Here is an 18,032-nt window from a genome sequence, read left to right as displayed (position 1 = left end):
TGTCCTACTGGGGAGAAGCAAGGCTTTTCCACTGTGCTTTAACCCAAAGTGCTAAGCGGATCATCGAAATCTACCATGAGATGAGATTTGAACACGAGTGAAGCATACCCTAGCCATTTTACAATTGTATCTCATTTGCAAAGCTCTACACAGCAAAAGTGCTTGTTTTGTGCTGTCTCCTCTGGCAGCCATGTTCCCGCTGGGACCTACATTTATGCTCTGAGAATCTGAGTACCCCAAACTGAAGAACGACCTCAAAGTCCACGCTACTTCATTTGAAGTTAGGCTGGCTGGCTGGTTTCAGTTCTCTGTGTGTTGATTCCTCAGATCATGTTTTTGCTCCTAATCTTTAGGAGTTAGGCAGCTCACAGCAAATCCCCCAAAGATTTACAGGACTTTTTTTTTTCTGATCTTGCTCTGGGCTCTTACAAGGGGCTCCTGTGGCCTTCAAAGATTGCATGGACAATTTGTGTGGTGCTGCATGCCAGATGAGGTGCTGCCAGGCTGCAATAGCAGGCAGCAGTGAGGCCTCTTGATTGAAGGTGAAATACTCTCCTGCGTGTCCGAGAGGATAAGTGGAAATAAAGCAGCATTACAAAATTGCCCTGGTAATTGCGGCTTTCGCAGCTGCTGAGAGAGAGCCAAAGAATCAAGAGACAGCATTTTCTGGAAGAAGGGAGTGGTAGCCTCTGAGTGAGTTGTTCTGGAATGTGTGTTGTTGCTCTTTTTAAGCATCACAGATATCCTTTATTTATGCATATATCTTTTTAAGTGGAGTTTAAGAGGGCTTCTGCACTAGAGTCACAATAAATGGGAAACAGAAAATCAAAGCCATCCAAGAATAGAGAGGAAACAAACAAAAGGAACCAGCCAAAAGTGTTTCTGAGCTTCCTAGCAGCCAAAGAGAAGAAGGAGCTGTGGTGGTAATTGCCCATTGTCTTGAGACCTTTGGCAGGTGTAGTGGTTTGGAACTTAATGGGCGCCCCTCAGAATCGCCCAGGGTAGGTTCAGCCCCCTCTGTAACAGGTGTAGCTTCATGTTTCACAATTGCTCCAGACAAGGGTAACTCATCCCCACCTATGGTGAACATGGCTTTCATTGGGAAGGACACTTAGCCAGCACCTTCAAGGCCTGGGGCAAAAAGGGATGGCTCTGGAGACAGGATGCCATGACCAAACTTTCTGCTGGTTTCAGGTTACCGGATGCGATTAGGTTCCAGCACGGACAAGAAGGACTCAGGCCGCCTCCATGTGGACTTTGCACAGGCCAGGGACGACTTCTATGAGTGGGAGTGCAAGCAGCGGATGCGTGCGCGTGAAGAGCGGCACAGGCGCAAGCTGGAGGAGGACCGGCTGCGGCCGCCATCGCCCCCAGCCATCATGCACTACTCAGAGCACGAGGCTGCCCTGCTGGCCGAAAAGCTGAAAGGTAGGATGGCCCTAGCCTGACATCCTCCCATCCTGTTAGCCATGACCTGCTGCAGGAGGCATACAGGGATCCTCTGGCTCCGAATCCATGGCTGCTTCTCTCCTCTGTATGCTCGTGTCAGCAGGCATCACCTGAAAGCTACAGGCACCTAGATTGCTGCCTCCTACTTGGAGCAGAGCTCCAACCGCCTCCCACGATGGCACCTCTGCGCTCCATGTTTGTGTGTGCAGTGTCATTCAACCCAACTCACTGAATGCCAGACAGAGGGTGGACAGTGCTAAACCCAAATGCAGGTGGCTGTCGACTAACCCCAACATCCCAGGGTGAGCCAAGCAAGCATAGCTGCCCCAGGCAGCCCAGAATTTCTTGGAGCCTTGCTGAGAGTTTGCAGTTCGTTCCTAATGCACTTCGAACAGTATGCTGAGGTCCAAGGCAGGTAGCAGAAGATGCCTACGCTAGGATCCCTGTATTAAAATGCGATTAAAGATGTGATTAAAGTGACACTTTCCACACCTCCGAGGGTGGCTACCCACAGAGGAGCTGGTGTTTCATTCTCTCTTGTCGGTTTGACAAGTGGAGGCTAAAGCACCTGTTACAGGAGAGTCGGTGATTACTGGGAGGATGCTGGGTTTGGAGGATAGGACAGTTGTGTGTGTGTGCGTGTGTGTGTGTGTGAGAGAGAGAGAGAATGAAGTTTTGTAATTGACGAAAGTTGCATGAGCAGAGTGGCATCTAGGTATTTCAAAGGTAAGTGATGGCCAGACCTCCTCAGGTTATTGCTTGCTATCTGGATTTAATGAGAGAGCACAGTTCACACTTGCTAGGTCATGCAGATACCTGTGAATAAACATTTGACTATACTACAAAGTGAGTGCTGAGACTGCCAACCCAGGTGTGTACAGCCTGCCTCGGAAACACTGGGATAAGGGCAAATGGTTATGAAGGCGTCAAGAAAATCTTTTTTTTTTTAATTATTTATTATTTAACTTCAGTAATTACATTGTATTATGTGACACAGTTACATAGATACTTGGGTTCTCCCCACCCCTCCCCAAACCCTCCCACCATGGTGGATTCCTCCACCTTGTTGCATAACCACAGCTCAAGTTCAGTTGAGATTTCCCCATTGCAAGCGTATACCAAACATAGAGTCCAGTATCTTATTGTCCCGTCAAGTTCAACGGCTTCTTAGGTATACCCTCTCTGGTCTGAAGACAGAGCCAGCAGAGTATCATCCCAGTCAATTGAAAGCTCCAACATACCATCAGCAAAAATTTACATCATTATGGAATTAATTGACATAGTAATGAGTAACCAATATGTTAAAAGTAAATGCGAGTTCCCAGCCACCTTCTGTGACCACCTCACCTATACTTCACTTTTAGTTTATACACAACATATAACATTCAAAACATAACATGTTATACATAACATCATATCATCTTAAATCAAGGCAAACATGTGGTATTTAACCTTTTGGGATTGGCTCATTTCCCTTAGCATGATGGTTTCCAGTTTGGCCCATTTGGCCACAAAGAACTGCATTTTGTTTTTTTTAGTAGCTGAGTAGTATTCCATGGAGTAGATGAACCATAGCTTTCTTATCCAATCCTCTGTTGATGGGCATTTTGGTTGTTTCCATGTTTTTGCAATTACTGATTGTGCTGCTATGAACATAGGAGTGCATGTTGGTTTCTCATAGAACAAGTGTTCTGGATATATTCCTAGGAGTGCTATTGCTGGATCATACGTTATGTTGAATTTGAGTTGTTTGAATATTCTCCATACTGATTTCCATAGAGGCTGTACCAGCCTGCAGCCCCACCAGCAGTGGAGTAGGGTTCCCTTTTCCCCGCAACCTCGCCAACAAGTGTTGTTGGTGCTTTTATTCATGTGGGCCAGTCTTACTGGTGTTAGGTGGTACCTCATTGATGTTTTAATTTGGATTTCCCTTATTGCCAGGGAACTTGAGCATTTTTTCATATGTTTATTTGCCATTTGGGTTTGTTCCTTTGTGAAGTGTTTGCCCATTTCCCGTGCCCATTTCTTGAGTGGCTTGTTTGTTTTGACATTTTGGTTGTTTTGTAGCTCTTTGTATATTCTGGAGATCAGCCCTCTATCACCTATGTCGTGTGCGAAGATCTTCTCCCATTCTGTGGGTTGCCTTTTTACTTTGTTGATTGTTTCTCTAGCTGTACAGAAGCTTCTTAGTTTGATGAGGTCCCAATTGTTTATTTTGGTCTTAATTTCTACTGCATCTGGACTCTTTTTTAGGAAGTGAGGGCCTACCCCTAAGTGTTCCAGTGTGTTTCCAACATTTTCTTCCAAAAGTTTGAAGGTTTCTGGATGTAGGTTTAGATCTGTTATCCATTTAGATCTGATCTTAGTGTATGGTGAGAGATGTGGATCTATTTTTTTGTTTCTGCAGGCTATCAACCAGTTGTCCCAACAGCATTTATTGAACAGACCTTCCCATTTGCCTGGATTGTCGTTTGTCTTTTTGTCAAAGATTATTTGGCTGTATCTGTGTGGGTTTCCTTCTGGTGTTTCTATTCTGCTCCATTGATCTTCCTCTCTATCTTTGTGCCAGTACCACGCTGTTTTGATGACCACTGCCCTATAGTATGTCCAGAGGTCCGGAACTGTGATTCCCCCTGCTAACTTCCTGTTCTTCAGGATAGTTCTAGCTATCCGTGGTTTTTTGTGCTTCCAGATGAACCTTTGGATCATTGTTTCCAGTTCCATGAAGAATGTTTTGGGCAATTTGATTGGGATTGCGTTGAATGTATATATTGCTTTTGGCAGTATAGACATTTTAATGATATTGATTTTACCTATCCAGGAGCATGGGATGTTACTCCATCTTTTGAGGTCTTGTTCAATTTCTTTTTTAAGTGGTTTGTAGTTTTCTTCAAATAAGTCTTCTACATTTTTGGTTAGATTTATTCCCAGATATTTCATACTTTTCTCTGTTATTTTGAATGGTATCTTGCTGGTTAAGTCTTTTTCCATCTTGGGGCTGTTCGCATACACTATGGCTGTTGATTTTTGTGCGTCAAGAAAATCTTAACAGAGAAGACAGAATCTGAACATTGCAGGATAAGTCTTTCTTCCCCAGAAGGAGAAGGAGCACAAAAGCGGTCTAGTTAGAGACTGCACTCTAGCAATAAAGACTTAGAAATAGGCACTGGACAAAGAAGCTGCATGTCTGGAACACAGTGATTCTGGGAAAATCCTGGAGGCCGCCGTGAGTGGTGGAGAAGGCACAACAGATGGCTGATGGGAGGAGGCTGGGACCGATCCCTCCAGTGTTCTCCTGCAGAGCAGGTGCTGTTGATGGCAGCGTGTCAAGTGGGTTGCAAGTTTTCATTCTAATCCGTGTATGAAAAGCTGGCCAACGCCTAGGTTAGGGAGTTAGGAAACTGACATTTTTGCTTCAAAGGCAGCCTGTGTACTCCAGCCCTCATCCCAGGCCTGACCTTGGACGCTCCCCATCTACCCGAGCACTGTTCACCTGCGGTTGCCCCAGAAATGCCCCTACTGTGACCTTGTATAGTTTCTTGCTGATGCTCTCATTCTGAGAAGGCACATTTCACACATGCAGATACACAGTCTGTGGTTGTCCCTTTAGCAGAAAGCATCCGCAGTGCAAATTTGGACAGACTCTGACTTTCTTATTCAGCCCAGAAACCTTAAGGAGTGACTCAAATGAGAAAGAGCAATGTTCTTAGATATGACTGTTCCCTGGAACACAGCATTTTGTTTTCCTGAATGTCCAATGTGCGGTGTGCTATTACCTTATGAGCTACAGACGCTGAACTGCATTTAATTGTGTGCGTACCTAGCAGTGAGAGAACTTTGACCTGTGGCCTCATGAAGAAATGTCTTGTAAGTTTGGCATTTGAAATTGTTATTTTTAAGAAATGGATGCAGAAGTGTCTATGCATGTGTGAGGTAGATGGCATTCGCCACTCCTTTTGAGAAGATAGCAGATTGGAATGTCAGTTTGGTAAAGCAATTTGCAAGCCTTGCCATTTCAAAAATATATATTTATATAGAGGAGTATAATTTACCGAATTCGGAAGCTGCACTTCTGCCAAGTGCCGTGTGATCCCTTGAGGAGAGAACAGATTGGAAATTTTAATAGATGGCTGTTACAGTAGTATGAACCAGCAGAGGGTATGTCTTAGGCAAGAGTCAGGTAATGTCAAGCTTGACTATTTCAACTCGAGCACAGAGTTTGGAATATGAGCAGCATTTAATTGCTTAGGAAATTGGCTGCTTCGAAGAGGAAACCCACCCCGTGTTCCTTATAACGTTAGCACACCAGGCAGGAGGATCCGAGAAACTGCTGCCCTGAAGATGGTTTCATCGATGTGAGGATATAAAATGCAGTCGAGACCCAAGGTAAAGAAACGTGTGTAAGAGAGGAAGGGCAAATGCAATCTGAAAATACTTAATTGGATTTGATCTCTCCCTCCCCCTGAGAAATCTTACTGTCTTTGGTTTATTACAGACACATCCCTCCAGCATTCCACTTCCCATTGTACTTTTCACTCTCACCATTTCAGTTTGAACAATCAGCTTTATTCCACAAAAATCTGTACAAGCCAAATCTTTATCATAACCCGCAAGGCTGTCTTTGTCCCTGCTAGTGTGAAAATCCTGCAGGTGCAAAGTAGAGACTTGGTACATTAATGCATCTTGTTCTTCAGTTGTGTGGACTTGTGAATTTACTGGGTCTTTGGCTAGTGTGGTCTCAGGGTGAGACTGGATGTATATGGAGTTGATACAAACTTGGCCGTCTTGGCAGTCACTCCGGAAGCAGCTGTTGGGCATTATTACTGTATGACTGGCACCATACTCAGCCCTGGTGGAAGGAAAGAAAACAGCCCACAAAACCCTGCTCTGGCCCACAGAGTGAGGCATCTTGAGAGGTGGAGCCACAACCAAATCACTCTGCCCTTGCCACTCACAATAGTGAGGCACCATAATCACATATGTATGATAATCCTACTCCCAAAGGTGAGAAGTGCCAAGTGCTGACCTGGGAGAGAAAGTCAGCCAGCCAGGGCAGGGCCTTAGGAAGAGGGACACCATCTCATGGGATCAAGTCACACCAGTTCCCTGGCGCCTTGGCCTCCTGAACTCAGGGTGGCACCAGTGTCTGTTTCATTAGCACACATTCTGAAAAAGACAATGAGCAGGTCCCCTGGTGATTCAATAGATATTGTTTTGAGACAATTGAGCTTAATGAAGACTGACTGGGAAGTAACTGTTCTCACCCTAAAGTGTATAGCCTGGCTTGGCGAAAGTGAGAAGGAGCTCAGTAGCACCATAATTACACTTTATTGGAAACAGTGGCACCAGGCAGATGAGATAATGAATTTCCATGTGGCTGACACAGGCCTTCGTCCTCCCCTGGAGAAAGCCTGTGTCTGGACTGTGGAGGGAGAGGTAGATTGATGAGACAGTAAGGAAGGATTATACCTCACTCACAGGAGAGTGGCTTTGGATAAGGGCAATGAGCAGGTTCCATGTACGTCCTCCCCACCCCCGCCCCGTTTGAAACACAGCTTTGCATCACGTGATGGCATCAAGAATTTCCTCTGCATCAGGTAAGGATCTGACCAAGCTTCCCTGATGAGACATTCCTGGACCCTGAGTGGCCTTTGAAATGACCTAGTGTCAGTCTGCTAGAGGGAGGACAGGGTGGAAGTGGGACCAGTGTGGTGCTCAGATTTCCGTTTCTGTGACAGTGAAACTGAAGCATGAGATGAGCCAAGTAGAAATCCCATTAATTACAAACTGGGCTTCTTTTTTAGGGTGAGGGAGCCTGTTCAAGAATCCCCCTTCCTTAGGAGTTGTTGACCTCCACAGCGGCAAGATAGGCCATGTCATCTAGAATCATTTTTGCTTAACCCCAAAGCAGGAATAATCAGTATATTTTGGTATCCCCAACCCCTTAATTTTCTTACTTTTGTTGATACTAAGTAGCTGGGGAGATGTGTGTATATTTGGTGGAAGCTGGGATCAGAGGAGAATATTTAACATGTTGTCTACCCTCTTACATTATCTGCTACTTGATTAATAGGTGATTAATTGAGCAGCCAGAAAATGGAGACACATGTAGGGAAGCATGAACGTTGGGGGATACCTCCACTACCTTGGAATTCCCAACCTGCTTGGTTAGTAAGTGACTGTATACTGTGTAAGAAGTTCCCAGTTATGATCCAAGCCAGTGATTAGTTCTATTGAGGCAGGTATTGAATGTAGCAGTTTGGATTCCCTCTGGGAAGCCAGCATTGCATATCCAAGTACCTGATTTCAAGTCCCAACTCCACTCCATTTCAGCTTTATGACGATGTGCACCTTCAAAGACAACAGTGTTGGCTCAAGCTATTAGCTTCCTACTGTCTATATGGGAGATCTGGGTTATCTTTTAGCTCTGGTCTTTAGTCTGGCCCAGCCTCAGCCTTTGTGTGTGTTTAGGGAATAAACAAGCAGGTGGTAGTGTGTGTGTGTGTGTGTGTGTTGCTGCCTTTCAACCGAATAAAAATGAACATATTTAAGAAAAAAAAAAGTATCTAAGTGTATAGATTCCCCATTCATTGTGTGTGTCCCTGTTTCTTTGGAAAGAATAGTATTCTGGAACCTGTGTTTTTTTCTTTTTTTCTGAAAGTGTGAAATCTCCCCTTTTATTGTCCCTTTACAGACCCATCTGTAAGAATATTAGAGCCCACCTAAACCTTAGACTCAGTGCTCATGGCACGCTTGTATTCCATCTGCTGTTCTAAAACCCAAGACTGAGTATCCCTGTACACATAGAGGAAGAAGAGAAAACACCTTTCCAGTTTGGTTCAAACCCCCCACCAACCTATAATATAGATAGATAGATACATGCATACATACATAGATATAGAGATATAGAGATCTGATTAAAATTCGGCCAGGGCCTGTGGTTCTGTAGCCCAGTCCCACATTTAGAGATGACTGGCCTGGGCCCACCTGTGAGGAGCATTGCTGTCCACTAGTTGTTAAAGGACACAAGAATGGTGAAATCATGAGTGTCTTAGTTCTATATAGTGAAAGTATACCGATGATGTAATGCATTAACTACTGAGGGAGCTAGCAAGATATTAAAATTGGCTCAGAAAAATGTGCCTTTTATAATTCATTTACATTGCAACCTGTCTTTGGCTGTTAAGAGTTCTCTTCCCACAGGGTTGGAAAGTAGCCTAGTCAAAGGTTTGAAGGTCCCTACTCCCAGAGGGATCTTCCAGTCCATGCCCAGCATCACATTGGAGAGGCTGAGGGAATCTCTGCCTATCTCCAATTTAGGCATCTTTTCCCCTGATGATTTCTTTTTACTGTGGTTGGAGTTTAGGGCCATTGCCTCACAAAGCTCTTCGGCATCATATCAAAGCTTCTGACGCTCTCCATCAGCTTGGTTACTCCTTGACATTTCAGGTTTTCATTATCTTTCAACCTGGATTTGCCGTCAGCCAGAACACTTGGCCATCACTAATTCATTTCTTCCAGTGTTTGTCCATCTTCCCTGTGCATGAGTCATCTGGAGTAAAATGCAGATTCCCAGCCAGGAGCTCTCAGAGAGGGCTGCGTCTGCTTTTTCACAAGCTCCCAAATGATGCTCGTGCATGTGGCCTTTGAATAGCAAAGATTTTCCTACCTTCGGTGTTTGAATGCTAACTATATGCCAGCCAGGTGCTCACTAAACACAGGAGAGAGAGAAGGAAGTTGAAAAGTCTCAGAACCCGGGAATGAAATAAAATGGGAGAGACTGAGGGGGGTAATAAACCCTTACAATGCTATTCATTCATCACAAGGCTAAGTAGTGCTCACCACTTTCCCAGAATTGAAAGTGCTTTCAAAAATACTTTTGAATTACTTTGATAAGCTGATAGGTGCCTTACTCCAGAAGGCTCTGCTCCTATGGGATTAGCTGACACCACTGTCAACTTGAAACCTAGTCAGCTTAAATGCTATGGGGGCATTTAGCTCTCCAACAAACAATGGCCACTGGGAAAAGACTCTTAAAGATGAAATTAGAATGCTTATTAACAACTGTGCTACTTACTAATATTTAACCATTAAATTTATAGTATCCTGGTACCAATTGCTGCAAATCTATTAGAAGTAGAGTGTAATAAAATGTAAACAATATAAAAATGAAAAAACTCAGAAGCTTGAGGTTAAATCTTGGAAGTTTTATTAGTCCCTCGGAATGCTGACACCTAGTTCATCCCAGGATGCAGAAGGGTTTCTCGATGAAGGAGCACTTCAGCTGAATCCAAGCAGAGCCTGGCAGGTGGCCAGAACCACGGGACCGAGGGGGCATGACCCTAGGGTGAATACAAGGTAGGCATGCCCATCATGTTGAATGGATACCATACGGGCCTGGCACAGGAATGAGGCAGCATGTGAGGAGGGAAAAAAAACCCTGTCAATCAAAATCCCAGCCAGAGAGGAGGGCTGCTAAGCAAAGTTTGATGGTAAGCCAGGTGAGATGTTGAGAGACCCTTATTAGAAAACACTAGGCCATCTCTCCTGAGTGGCTCCTGTTTACACCATTCCATCCTGGGCTGCCCGCTTCTTCTTACATATGCCAGTTCCTAGACAGCACTCCTGTTGGAGTTACACCTGAGCCTGTTCACCGGAAGTGTTTGGAATTTTTATAAGTGCTTCTTTAATGTGATTTTTATGAGCAGTGTTAATTTCTTTCCACATGAATAGCTTTAATAATGCTGCAGTTTAAATCCTGTTTAAATTAGTTTATATTGTTTTCTACTTTCCCAGTGATCTTTCCACCGGATACAAAACTAAATTTATAGTTGAATACCAAAAGTGACCTCTCCCCATATGCTCCTACCACCACACAGAGGGAGCTACTGGTTTAGGCTTAATTAAAATAAATTAAAGTGACTTCTTACATGGCAACAAATATTGACTGGAGTTACCAAGCATGCCTTAACTAATGTTTCTAAAATTTAATTTGAATGTCAGTATATCAATCACACACTGGCCTGTTAGTTTCAGACAGTTCAAAAATGAAGATGAAATTTGAAGTTTGCACAAGTATATGCTTCCTTTCAGCTAATGGGATTCTGTTATTAACTTGAGAAGATATTGGAAACTCCAGGCTATTTGCCTCTTAAAAATAGTACATTTTCTCCCTTTTGGGGATTCATTTATAGATTGGAAAATTAGTTATACAGAGAGAAGAAGTAACAGAGAGAAAAAGAATACTTACATCTGCTGGTTCACTTCCCAGATTTCTAGGATGGCCAAAGCCAGGACTCAGGAACTTCTGGGTCTCCCATGTAGATGGCAGGGGCCCCAGCACTTGGGTCATCTTCTGCCTTTCCCATGCATATTAGCAGGAGAACTGATCAGAAGCAGAGCAGCAGGATGCAAACCAGCACCTTTACAACATGACCAATGTTGCAGGAAATTTAAGCATCTGTGCCTCAATGCTGGCCCCACAGTACAATTTTCAACTGCTTAATCCTAAGGATGTTGATCCCTCTGTCTAAAAGCTGTAAATTATTGGTAAGCTGCTGCTTACTAGCCAGCTAATCTTCTAGGTCAGACAGTGGTGAGGAATAAAATGTGATTCTCGGGCCCTGTGAACACACTTTCTTTTTTTTTTTTTTTTTTTTTTTTGGTAAATTCAGGTACCATCTTTCTGACAATAGATTTTTTTAAAGATTTATTTTTTATTGGAAAGGCAGATATAAAGAGAAGAAAGAGAGGAAGATCTTTCATCCAATGGTTCACTCCCTAAGTGGCCTCAATGGCCAGAGCTGAGCCAGTCCAAAGCTAGGAGCCAGGAGCTTCTTTTGGGTCTCCAAAGTGGGTGCAGGGTCCCAAAGCACTTGGTTCGTCCTTGACTGCTTTCCCAGGCCATAAGCAGGGAGCTGGATGGGAAAGAGGCCTCCGGGATTAGAATCAGTGCCCATATGTGATCCCAGCGTATTCAAGGTGAGGACTTTAGCTGCCGGACTACCGTGCTGGGCCCTAGATTTATTTATTTATGAAACTGAATGAAAGCAGGCACAAGAAAAGGGGGAGTGAGTAGAGAGAGAAGAAGAGGATCAGCACAGCTCTGCTCTCAGAGCCCCACACAAATGGGAGTGTCATGCTTTCTCTGTGCCCCAAGGAGCCCAGGGACACAGCAAAGGGAAAAATCCCAACACAAAGTCTGTCCTGTCTTTTTTGGTGGTGGTGTTTTTTAAGAGAAAGGGAGGAAGATGTCCTGGAAGCGTTTGGTTTGTTTTTGCCCTCTGTGCCAAGGTCATATTAGCAGGGAGAGGAGCATAGAGTGCAGAGGGAGGCAGGGTTTATTCCACTTAAAATGGTTGTGGCCAGCCTCACAGATATAGTGCAGTTACAGTCTGTTCCAGGGGCTGCAGGTGCACTTGTCTCACTAAAGCCATTTCAGTCCTTGGAATGAGACAAGAGGCTGCCCGCTGCAGCTGGAGTTCATGGAGGTTCAGTTGAACTTGGGCTGAAATCCCAGGGGATCAGCAAATGACACAAACCCTCAAGCAAGTGTGTGCCCACAGGCAGAGACATTCAGGGAGACTCAAGGCTTCAACTGACCAGAGTATGTGTAGGTGTTTCCAGGCCAGTTTCCTACTGTGGCTAAAGTGTGGGGGCAGAAGGGGCAGCATGGCTAAGAAAAAAAAAAGCATCTTTGAGGTTCATGTCCAGCAGGCAGCTGCTTCAGCCAGGAAAGGGCCCAGAATGCCAGCGTGCTCAACATGGCCTGGAGTTAGGCTGGGTCCTGCTTTCCCTCAGTGTGCCTGCCTCTTGGGCAAAATAGCAACCATACTATAGAGATTGTGCCTTAGTCCAGGAGGACATCTCTGGGAGACTCTAAGAAGTTCTCAAGGTACTTGGGCAGCACCCTGTGATGTTTTCAAAATGTGCCCAAATGGAATACGAAAGGCAGTCCTAGTTTTGATTTTTAAAGATCCAATGAATAAAATGAAATGCTCTCATCCCACATGAGGCGGCCTGTTCTTCTGGAGCACGTACCTATTCCCAGAAGTGTAGACAACATGTGAGGATGTCTCTACCAAACCATGGGCGGGCGTAGTGCTTGGCACACAGCTGGTGCTCATTAGTTGTCCAATGGATAACAATCTGCACCTTCCTCATTTTGCTGCTGATTGGTAAGAGTTGGAGGCTCTCTGATTTACTCGGAGGAAAAAAATGTAGCTCATTGTTCCTAAGTCACAGGTTTGCAGGAGTAGAACACAAAGGCAAAGGCTTCTCCCCTCAAGTTTGCCTGGACCATGAAGTGAACCTTCAGCAGAAGAATCGATTGGTGTTGTAATGGCTGCCATACAGCTTCTAGTCCTAATTCACTTCTTCACCCTAGGCCTTGCTTGTTCTCTACCTCCAATCCTCACAGCACAGGTTTCTTCCTATGTGTCCTCCAAACAGGCAAGTCACTGTGTGTTCAGTAAACTTCATTTGCAGGTGAACCATGTGCCCACCTTCCTATGTCACCCCTCCCTAAACACAGCCCAAAGCAGCCTCAGTCAGGCTTGCCAGCAGCCATCCAGTGAAAGACTGGCCACTTTAGTGAAAAGATCCTGTTGTGACAGACAAAGCACTATTTTATTTTCCAACGTAATTAAGTGTGCATATTAGCCTTAAAGTGAAATCAGCCTTAAATTATAGTTGAACAAGAATTTACATATTCCTAGCCAGCCTCAGGAACTGGTTTTTAAAGCAGTTTAATCTGTCGTCCTGATTAGAGGTTGACACTTAACTCAGCTGACTCTGCAAATCAGAAAACAGGTATCACTGTATAATGTTTCTGAAAGAAGAATATGGAAATGAGTGGAGATCACATAGGATAGTAAGAATTCTTTGAGTTCATCTTAAAGAGAAATTGGTTTGGTGGAAGAATGAGGATGTATCTTCTAGAGTAAGAATCCCCACACCAAGTCCCCTAACGTTGGCCTGCTCAAGTTCTAGGTTAGAGGGTGAGCTATATGGTGCCATGGAGTTAACCAGAACTCTCCGGGAAGGCTTTGGGAAACTGATGGAGCTCAGCAGTTGCAGCCCTCAGCAGGCCTCAGCCTTTGGAACCAAAACAAAGTGGTCTGATCTGTACTGGGCGGTTTTTCCGTTTCCAGATGACAGCAAGTTCTCCGAGGCTATTACTGTGCTGCTTTCTTGGATTGAACGTGGGGAGGTCAACCGGCGCTCTGCGAACCAGTTCTATTCCATGGTGCAGTCGGCCAACAGCCACGTCCGGCGGCTCATGAACGAGAAGGCCACCCATGAGCAAGAGATGGAGGAAGCCAAGGAGAATTTCAAAAATGCCTTAACCGGAATCCTCACTCAATGTAAGTAAAGTTTGGGGAGCCATCTCTTTTGATTTTCCCCCCTTCTCTCTCTTTTTTAAATATTCATTTTATCTCATTTTTTTGGTGTTATCATTTGGGGGTAAGTAGTTCAATAATCTCCCATTTTACTTCATATCGAATGCCAACGTCATAACCTATTTCATGTTCTGTGGCAACTTGGAGGACTACGGACCCTGCCCCGAGAGCTTACTTCTCAAGGTGAGCAAAGTTTCTGCAGCTTTTCCTCAGGGCACTGTGCCTGGCCCTCAGGACGGGGCAGCCAGCTGCACCTGTGCCTGCAGGCCAGGTGCGCACGCACACACACATACCCCCATGAGTCCTCCCAGTGCTGGCGGTAGGAAGCAGGCCCTGACCACAGTATCCTGGGGCTCTGTCTGGGAAGAAGGTACTGTCAGAAAAACTTCCTCCTCGGGATCCTCTGTCAGAGGTGAGCTGTGGCTTCCCACTCGGGCAACTCAGGGAGAGAGAATTTTTTTTTTTTTTTTTTGGTACTTTCTTCACTGGGGGAGCAAATTGCCTTAAGTACTTAATGCTGGTGATTTTTCATGTCCAGATCCTAAATTGATGAAAACGGAGCTTTCTGCTTGAACAATAGTCAGGGTAATTACCCAGGGCTTTACTGGGGAAACAAAAAAAGGGGTGTCTATGTATTTTGTGGACACTCTGTCTGCATGGTTAATGTCACAGCTGCTGATATTCCCTTGCTGGTAAAAGCCATTGACTGACACTGTAACAATGCTGGGCTCCATTACATACCAGGTGCAGGGGCCCATGTGCAATAGCGACATATGTAATTTCCATATTATTCTACGGATAAGTGTTATTTACAGGGATAAGATGTGCCCAAACGCCTGTAACCTCTTTCATCAGCATAAACCTGCAGGATAACGTGTTGATGGAGGATGGAGCAAGAGACAGGCGTGTGAATTCCCTAGAGTCCATCTTTCCTGCAGCACAGTGACATCACAGGTTCCCAGACATCACCCCTGAGAAGGGACCAGAAACCCATTGCGAGACTCTTCTGGCTACAGAGAAAAGGAATAGGCAAAAGACAAGTGCCACTTGGGCTGTCATCAGCCACACCTGCCCCAGCTGAGCCAGACCTGTGAAAGGGCCCGGTGTCCAACCGAGTAGGCCCAATAGTTCCAACATTCAGGTGATTGGAGAGAGAATAAAGGAGACTGACACTAGCTTCCTTTTTTTGAAAATTATTTATTTATTTTTATTAATTACATTGCATTATGTGACACAGTTCCATAGGCTCTGGGATTCCCCCAACCACTCCCCGTACCTTCCCCCCATGGTGGATTCCTCCACCTTGTTGCTGTATTACATTTCAAATTCAGTCAAGATTCTTTCATTGCAAGTAACACTAGCTCCTGAACGAGGGAACCCCTGACTGGATTAGCAGATAGGCAGAGGACAAGGAAGGGTAAACTGGCAAGAAAGAAAAGTGACGGCAAGACAGTTCAAATAATGCAGTTCACACAAAGGTATGGCAGGAACACATATCCTGGTACAGTAGAATGATTAAGTTTGCCTGTCACTCACTAGCTCCAGCTTTGAGTAAGTTCTCATTCCACACAGTCTGCAAGCCCACCTGGCAGAGAAGACTAAGCCTTTTAAGGGTAGGAGATCAGAACTGGTTGAAACTAGGAGAAATCTTCATTTGTTTTAGCAACAGCTGTTGAAAGAGGCACCTCTGAAAAAGGCATCTCCTGTGATGCAGCAGGAAGAAAAATAAAGCTCTTTATGCTGTTATGAGTCAGCCCAAGTTTGAAACACCTGAGACAGACAAAAGAGAAAAAAAAAAAACCAAGTATAATTTCTTAGGCTTCATATACCAGCTTTTGCTTACTGATAAAATCAAATTGGAAAGTGAGGCACAGACATGCCATGATAATGAACTCCCCAATGCTGAGCTGTGGGACTGAGCTTCCAGTCTCAGGTAGTTCCGAAGACCACAGGCCTCTGAGCCCCAAAGCAGAAAGCAGAAAGCAGAAGGATGCTGTCTGCAGTAGGCTGGCTTGCTCGGCCCAGAGAAGGAGTGATGGGAGAGTTGGAGTGGGGTCAGCGGTGCCCACAGGAAACACCAGGACTGCAGAGTACCTTAACAACTACCCTTTCAACACCTCAACTTGAAAATATCCAACAGAGGGTTCTTTCTTTCAGTCTTCAAACATGTTCCTTTTCTGGTTTCCCCTTCCCATGTAAATACATTCTTAGGCCAAATTTTTTTTCATTTTTAAAGTTTTATTTGAAAGGCAGAGCAACATAGAAGAGTGTGAAAGATCTTACATCAGCTGTTCCTCTTCCCAGATGGTGCCCATTGGCCAGGCCGGGCTGGGCCAGACTGGAAGCAGCAGGCAGAAATCCCATCCTGGTCTCCCACAGTGGACGGCAGGGCCTCAAGCTCTTGGGCCATCTTCCATTGACTTCCCAGGTGCATTAGCAGGATGTTGGTGCAAAAGCAAAGCAGAACAGCTGGGACTTCAACTGGCACTCTAGTATGGGATCCTGGTGTCATATGCCACCATGGCTTAACCTTCTGTGCCCCGTTGTCAGCCTCTGCAGCCAAAATCTTAGGAATAACACCTAAAAGCTCATACCACCAAACTCTACATCTAGCATTAAGAAACCTCTTTGTTTTCTCTCTTCAAAAATCCATTCCTGTTTGGCCCACTTACCTTGATTTTTATAGCTACCACTTGAGTCCCAGCAGTGTGAACTACTGTCATGGCCTGGTGGGTCAGGTGTGGCACCACCTAGAAATCACAGGAAACTGCCAAGCTATATCTTACAGGGAGCATTTTGCGGTTTCTGCCATGTGCATCCCCTGTCTTTTCTGCTTTTACTTGACTCACTTGATCACACATCATCTGACAGAAATCAGATTGTGTCTTTTCCACTAACATCACTCAAGCAGCTTCCCCTTGCACTTAAACCCACTATCTGTGGCTTGCAAGGCTCTCCTGCTGCTCAGCATCAGTTTCCCTGTGAATGTCCTTGGTTACCCCTCCTTGGGTCCCTTCCCCCTGGTCTCAGCCTTCACACCTTCTTGGCCCTCTTCCTGGTGTGCTGCTTTTGCCTTGACACTTTGTGAGGTTGAATCCTTCTGACCCTCTCAATCATGAGTATAAGACCAGCCATTCAGACAGGTCTCTCTGGGCCACTCCTCTGGTAGATTCACCATCATTGTGCATAATTAAGGTCCTTTGTGGCATTTATCCAAATGTAACAACTTCATGATTTATCTGCTCTTCATCATCTTTTTTTTTTAAAGATTCATTTTATTTTTATGACAAAGTCAGATATACTGAGAGGAGGAGAGACAGAGAGAGGAAGTGGAGCTGCCAGGATTAGTACCAGCGGCCATATGGGATCAAGGCGAGGACCTTAGCCACCAGGCCACGCTGCCGAGCCTTGCTCTTCATCATCTTAACATGTCTTTTTCCCATCATCCATGTACATCAAGTACACGGAACACAGAACTGTTCCACAAACATTTGGTGGACAAATGAATAAACTGGAAGGAAACCTGAAGTGCAGTTCAGAAATCTCTGGTGATTCCGTAGTTTGGCACCAGTGCTGCCACCACCCACCAGCCGTGGTGTTTCAGCTAGTGTGTGTAATGAAGCAGATCCACCGCAGAGCTTAGGACCTACACTTCAGTGAGGGAAATCGCTACGCTTTGCCTTGGTAGCAGGCCAAGGGATTTTAGGAGAGTTGGCGCCAATAAGTCAACAGGAGAATCTGTGTCAGAACCTCCTCACTTGCTCCCAACAACCTTCACATGTATCATCTACCTATTCCTGTTGGAGAGATGTCCTGCATCCTTATCATTTGATGCAGGGAGTTGTTTTCTACAGCAGGTAGGTAATCATGGGAGATGGTGAAAAATCCCAGCACGCTAGCTGAGGGGTGCTGTCCTAGCCATGTGCTGAGTGTTGGAGGGATCATCATTGGTGTCTTTGAGGATTAGAATCTTTCAGGATGACTCGAGGATGAAGGTACCTATGTTGTGCGTGAGCTGAGGGGTGGAGTAAAGTCTGTGAATTATAGCAGCACCGATGCACATCTTGGGAAGCAGCCTCAGAATGTTCTCTTCTCTCCCATGTGCTTTCAGACATATAAAAGATAGCCAAATCCTAACATCTGGGGTGAAAACACAAGGATACTTCAAAAAGCTTACAAAAA

At 45.0% G+C, this 18,032-nt stretch overlaps 1 protein-coding gene across 10 annotated transcripts in view; it reads left to right on the top strand.

Moving 5' to 3' along the window:
- Positions 1-18,032, top strand: part of ENOX1 (ecto-NOX disulfide-thiol exchanger 1) — a 487,830-nt gene that overhangs the window by 350,402 nt on the left and 119,396 nt on the right. For all 10 annotated transcript variants that reach the window (XM_058670707.1, XM_058670708.1, XM_058670710.1 and 7 more), the window contains 2 exons: positions 1,195-1,428; positions 13,602-13,814. In XM_058670707.1, the coding sequence (XP_058526690.1) occupies positions 1,195-1,428; positions 13,602-13,814 (447 nt within the window). The remainder of the gene's footprint in view (positions 1-1,194; positions 1,429-13,601; positions 13,815-18,032) is intronic.

This window comes from Ochotona princeps, chromosome 12 (genome assembly GCF_030435755.1).
Source record: "Ochotona princeps isolate mOchPri1 chromosome 12, mOchPri1.hap1, whole genome shotgun sequence".
Classification (NCBI taxonomy): domain Eukaryota; kingdom Metazoa; phylum Chordata; class Mammalia; order Lagomorpha; family Ochotonidae; genus Ochotona; species Ochotona princeps.
This window is presented reverse-complemented; position numbering and strand designations above follow the sequence as displayed.